We start from the raw sequence: 6,538 nt of genomic DNA, 5'->3' as shown, positions 1-6,538 counted from the left end.
TTGTTGTTTGGCGGGTCCGGGCTGGGGATTCGAACCCGCCACCTTAGGTGTACGTGGCTGGCGCCTTAGCCGGTTGAGCTATAGGTGCTGAGCCATCTGTCATTTCTTTAGGAAGGCTTTTCCTGATCACACCATTTCTCTCCCTCTCTCTGTTTATTTATAACTTTTATAAGAAACCACAAATTGTTATTATATTTACAGATTTGTGCCACCATCATCATTTGTTTCTAGTCCACTGTCAGTGTCTAATAACATTTCCATCACCCTAAAAAAATGCTCATATCCATTATCACTCACCTCACCCACTGGCCACTAACACCTGGAAACCGGGAATCTCCTTTCTGTCTTGAGTGGCTTTGCCTGTTCTGGACACTGGATATAAATGGAATAATACAACATGTGGCTTTTTGTGTCAAGACTTTTTCACTAGGAACCATGTTTTCAAGATTCCTCCATGTTACAGTGGGTGTCAGTGCTTCGTCTCTTTTTATGGCTGAGTAATATTCCATCTCCTACTACATGTGTCCTGTGCGTCCATTCATCAGTTGACGGCTGTGGGGGCTCTTTCCACTTTTTGGCTGTTGTGAGAGATGCTGTTGTGTGCCAGTTTCTCTCCATTGCATTGCTGTTTAATTATTTAATTTTCTTAATGAATTTTTAAAAATCTTTTCCCATAGACTATAAGCCCCAGGAAGGCAGTGACTTTGTTCGTCTTACACACTGCTGTGTCCCTGGGGCCTGTGGAGTGCATGACACACAGTAGACAGTAAATATTTGTTGAATGAATGAAAGAAAATGAGAGCCGTTGTTATTCTTTTTCTTTTAGTGAACTCAGTCTTTTCGTTGAAGCAGTGTGGGACCCCTGCTGTGCTGACCCCGGTCTCTCTCACATCGGAGGCTGCGTCTCCCCTCTGCGCCTCCCCTCTGCGCTTCCTGCTCTGTCCTCCCGTTGTCTCGTGACAAGTCATTCTCTGACCTCAGGCCCTGTATTGCCGTAGCACAGCCTCAAATGTGCAGCACTCACATGGCGGCCCGTGGAAACCTAGATCGCTGGGTCCCATCCTTAGAGTTTCTGACTTAGTAGGTCTGGTTGGATCTAAAAATTGGCACTTTCACAAGTTCCCACGTGACAGTGACACTGAGGAGTGGCAGGCCATTGTCTGAGAATCACTGCAGTCATGGGTCAATTTCAGCAGGTCGGCTGGGCCTGCTAAGTTCATAGGTGGTCTGGGTGGACCTCACCCAGGGAGTTCACTTTCCTTCTCTGTCTCCTTTTATGTGGACTCAGAAGGTTCTGGTTGTCTAAGAATATTTGGGTTTATCCTAAAACAGGGCAATACCTCTTGTGAGTATGTATTCTGGAGAAACTCTCCCTGGTCCAAGAGGAGGCCTTATGAAGCTATATACTGCTCTGTTGTCGACAGGGGCCAGGGAATTGGTGGCCAGCTAGATGGCCATGACTGTGGAAATGATGAACAGGGCCGATCCTTGGCTGGTTTGCAGTAAAAGCGCTGGAGGTTTGTGGCTGGCACCCATTCTGATCATCAGTTCCTCTACCCGACTAGCTGCTGCAGGTGGAGAGAAATGAAGGTTGCTGGTGAGGATCTGCCGTGCAAGGGGTGAAGGAGGTCACGATCAGCAGTATGGCTGGCTTCCACATGGCGCGCAGGAGGAAGAGGAGAGCCAAGTTTATGGTCAAACTCCACATATGCAGCAATGCCTACGATATTATGTATCTGTCAAGGGTAGTTGTGTATTTTAATAAACACATCATGGAGGAAAAAGAAGAAAAAAGTATACTGGTAGGTCTCATTTTAGGTGTGATATCTGTTTGACATATTTCTGCTCTGTTTTAAGTGCAAACACTGAGCATTAGTCCTGAATTTAATTGTGAAGGTCACTTATGGGTCAAGCTGTGTCTCCATCACTCCCATTTCCCCATCCCTCAAAAAGATTAGTTCAGATCCCTGTGCCACAACTTCCTGGTTGGGCAGGTTAATTCCCCTCTGTAAGCCTTTGTTTACTCATCTGCAGAGGAGTAACAGTCCTTACAAGGTGTTTTGTGCTGCTTTGTTGAGTTAAGGCATGTAATGTGATCAGCATGGTGCCTGGCTTATGACAAGCACTCAGTAAATGTTACCTATTGTTACTGACATTGGGCCTGTGCTGTAAGGGAAGTGTTGGAATCTAGTGTTCGATATAAAGAGAGAACCAAAGCTGTGGAGTGCAGACACATTGCACGTGTGCATCGCCGAACCCTCTCATCAGTCCCTGGGGTGGATACCAGCCACACGACCTGGCCGTTGTGAGATGATGTACACTCGTGTGAGGTCCCTAACGGAACCTCTAATTACAGGGATTTCATTCACTGGTGTTTTCTCTACCCTACCCTAACTAGAGTGGAGTTCGGAAGCAGCCTTGGCTTTTGTTCACAAGTGCAGTGCTTGGTGCAGGGCGGGTACCAATTATTGCTCTGAATGAACAGATATAAATGCTTTCTTCTTCCAGGGCCCTTGCAGATGTCATGAGGCCACAGGGCCACTGCAACCCTGACCACATGGAGCGAGACCTTAACATTGTTGTCCACGTGCAGCACTATGAGAACATGGACACGAGAACTCCCATAAATAATCTTCGTAAGTATAGCTGCACGAACCCTTTCCAGCCCCGCGTGGTGTCCCGCCTTGGGTGAGTTAAGAGCTTCTCTTTCTTGATAAGTTAGAACGTTTATTTCTCATCTCTCTTGGATAACAGAGTCTGTTTCACTTGGTTTCTTTGTGAAATAGTGATCTACGTGGTTTCTCGTGGTCAGTTCTTCTTTCACCTAGCAGACTGCTTGGTGGGTTCATCTTGACTGATCTGTTCAGTAATGGCCCTATTGGTTAGTTCATCATGACTGGACACTTGGTAAACTAATGGATTATTGGCTGGTTCGTTTTAGGGTAACATGTTAGCCAATAGCCCATTCGTCTCCCTCCTGAGATAAACCAGCAGTGACTTCTAGGTTTCATGCTATGTTCAATTAGAAAATACTAGTTTAGAAGAATCATATGTTATTATTATTATTTTTAATAAAACTAAAGTTCCATAAAAATAACTTGTATAATACTCCATACGTGTGTGTGCAGGTGGACCCTGAGTTACGGTCCTGGTGCTTTGGGCTTTGTCTGCGTGATTCAACAGCAGCAAATTTGTTCCCATTGTTCTGTCAGGGAAAAAAAAAACTGTGTTTGCTTTTTGTTTCTATTTTTTTTTTAAGCAGATAGCGCATGCTTGGAGATCTTGGTATATTCCCAAAGATTTTCTCTCCCTTCAAAGGTCTGTATATACAACATGCATTATGGAGCTGATGCTCTCTGACTAATGAGAGCACAGGAAAAAATAAGATTGTTTAGTTTTTGACAATAATGTACTACTGTGATTATTCCCAGTAATTATGTTTTCAAGTAACCCCCACATTAAAGTAATGTGGAGGGCTTGGTTTAAAATAACAAAAGCCAGACAATTTAAAGGCTGCGTTTAGTTGTGGCTAGAGGTCCCTGAAAACAGAAACAGTTCTGGGGTTGCACATTCTTACAGCCTGGGTCGCCTCTGCTGCAGCTCCCTGGGAGTTGCTTGGGTGTTTTATTTGCTGAATCATAGTTTCGGATTGTTTGGTTGTGAATTTTTTACACTCAATGGATGGAGGAAGAAGTCTGTTTAATGTGGGTCATACGAGTTCTCTGATTCCTCACCGTGATGAATTTTCATGGTTTTGAAAGTTGTTGTAGTGCATTAGCAAAGTCAACGTCAGTGTTTACATGGTTTGAAAAATGAGCCAGCAAATAGAATGTCTTAGGTTTAAATATGTTAGATAATTTGACATTATTCATTTATGAGCTGGTTCATGAAATGCTCTGAGTAATAAGCCACATTTTAGAGCAGCAGACACTGGCCAGTGGAAGAAACAGCCGAGGTAGAGGTGGGAGACGGCACCGACTCCGATGTGGGGATCGCTCTTTCCGGTCCTGGCTTTGATGGGAAGGAGCACACTCCCTGTCGGTGGCACCGGGAAATAAGCTGGACGTTGTCGTGTGCTTTGGTCCCTTCTGTGTGTGAACACGAGCACGGAGCAGAGAGACTACAGTGAGGCCCTGGCTCCACAGGGTGATTGTTCACAGGTTTTTCATTTGAAGTTTCAATCTCTAAGATTTTGAATCAGCACTGAAATGAAATAGCAAACTCACTGAAGTCACCCAAGTTCCGTCATTCCATCGGGCTAAAGGGCAGGGAACATTAATGGATGTTGCTTGAATAAAGGATTTTCATTTAAGGTTGTATTGAAAATAAATTACTGCTTGGAGATAGGGTAGAAAAATGGTATATTCAGAAAAACAGATGATTTGGGGGAGTTCACTGAGGGCACAGGACTAGGTGAGTGGTGCTGATCAGTTATTAAAGGTTTAAGAAACCAAGTAATCATCAGAGACTAATTTTGACCAATAGAGAAACAGGAGAGAAGGAATCCAGTTTTGTAAATGGAGAACGAGGCCAGTCAATCCCCCAGTTAGAAGGCACCTGCTAAATAGAAGCCCCTTTCTGGACAATATGGGAGTTGCAATGACTTATCCCTACAGGAAACAGAAACTGAGAAGTGTCTGTTTGTGACACGGCAACAGGGGGCATCGTGCCATTTTTAGTATGTTCTTCACTAAACACCTGGGTTTCACTAGGGCTTCAGTAATTTTAACCTAAATGTCGTTTTTATATCTCTTCATCAACCACTGACATTGCTTGAAGGAATAATGATCTTCATCTGTTTCTCTTTCCCTATCATCTTGTGTGTGTGTGTGGGTTTTTTGAAGCTTAAAAATATTTATTTATGCTTGGCACCCATAGCTCAATGGTTAGGGTGCCAGCCACATGCACCAGGGCTGGTGGGTTGGAACCTGGCCCCAGGCCTGTTAAACAATGACAACAACAACCAAACAAAAAATATAGCCGGGCGTTGTGGTGGGCGCCTGTAGTCCCAGCTACTTGGGAGGCTGAGGCAAGAGAATCACTTACGCCCAAGAGTTTGAGGTTGCATGTGACACCATGGTACTCTACTGAGGGCGACATAATGAGACTCTTGTCTCCAAAAAAAATTACAAATTGTATATAAAATCAGCACATGCCCCATAAATGCAGTAATGTTGTACATAGTTATGGTCTAATAAAAAAATCATATATATGTATATATTTTCTTTATCAGTGCCTATCCTGATATCTTTATTTTCTTATTTTGGATTAATACAAGGGTACATATGATTAGGTTACATTGTTGCTAAGGACACAATAAACAAGGCAAACAGACAGCCTTCAGAATGGGAGAAGATATTCACATGTTATGAATCTGACAAAAGGCTAATCTGCAGAGAACTCAAGCAAATCAACAAGAAAAGAGCAAACAATTTACCACGGCTAATTTACAATCGCCAAGATGTGGAAACAACCCAAGTGCCCATCAGCCAAGGAATGGCTTAACAAACTGTGGTATAAATACACCATGGAATACTATTCAGCCATAAAAAGTTGGAGACTTTACATTTTTGTATTAACTTGGATGGAGTTGAAACACATACTTCTTAGCAGAGTAGCATAGAATGGAAAATCAAGTATCCAGTGCACTCAATACCAATAGGAAGCCAGTGGATGATCTTATATACACCCACATCAGAGAAAAACTCAGTTCAATTCAAGTTGGGGGAAAGGGGGAGGGGAGAAAGGAGAGGAGGGAGGGGATTGGTGTGCTCACCTAGTGGGCACGGTGTAAGGGTGTGTGGCACGCCTCCTGGGACACAACTACAACAGGACTTCACCTAACAAATGCAAACATAACCTAGTTGTTTATACCCTCATATTAATCTGGAAAAAAAGGGTGGTGCCTGTGGCTCAAAGGAGTAGGGCACCGGCCCCATATGCCAGAGGTGGCGGGTTCAAACCCAGCCCCGGCCAAAAACTGCTTTAAAAAAAAACCATGAAACATGCTAAGAGAAAGAGCAAACAACCCAATTAATCACTGGGCAAGAGAAATGACCAGAGCCTGTCTTCTTAATATTAATAATGCCATGTCACCTACTGGCCTCTCCCAATGCTTTGGTCAAATGCTAAGAGAATCAACAGCCAGTAAGGCATTTGAAAGGAGGGCAGTGGAGGACAGACTGGGAGGGAAGAGTTTTAATATGGAGAAATTTTCATCAACTTTTCTTTTTTTAAAATTATTTTATTAAGTCATAACTGTGTACATCAATGCATTTACGGGGTACAATGTGATAATTGGATATTCAGTGTGGAAAGCTTACATCGAACTTGTCTCAACTTTTCTGTAGGAATTTCCTGGAGTCCATTTTCTCCTGTGAGATGCATGACTTACTTTTTTATCTGAAGATGGATTTTTCCTCAGCTGATGCTGTTCATGTTCTTTCCAGGCATTCAGTGCTTTTGCCTAAAAATGTTTAGCCTGATAATCAAAAGGGCCTCAACCTCTTTGATTAACAGGATGTAGAGTGCTGTGAGA

The 6,538-nt window shown here is 43.3% G+C and overlaps 1 protein-coding gene across 1 annotated transcript in view; it reads left to right on the top strand.

The window, feature by feature from the left end:
* The window catches only part of SHISA9 (shisa family member 9), a 309,654-nt gene that overhangs the window by 10,164 nt on the left and 292,952 nt on the right, over positions 1–6,538 (top strand). Inside the window, exon 2 of the mRNA XM_012812102.2 lies at positions 2,509–2,636. Coding sequence (XP_012667556.1) covers positions 2,509–2,636 — 128 coding nt within the window. The remainder of the gene's footprint in view (positions 1–2,508; positions 2,637–6,538) is intronic.

The sequence above is a fragment of the Otolemur garnettii genome, unplaced genomic scaffold (genome assembly GCF_000181295.1).
Source record: "Otolemur garnettii isolate 467f Iridium unplaced genomic scaffold, OtoGar3 scaffold00189, whole genome shotgun sequence".
Classification (NCBI taxonomy): domain Eukaryota; kingdom Metazoa; phylum Chordata; class Mammalia; order Primates; family Galagidae; genus Otolemur; species Otolemur garnettii.
The sequence above is the reverse complement of the archived record's forward strand: the minus strand, read 5'-3'. Positions and strand labels throughout refer to the sequence as shown.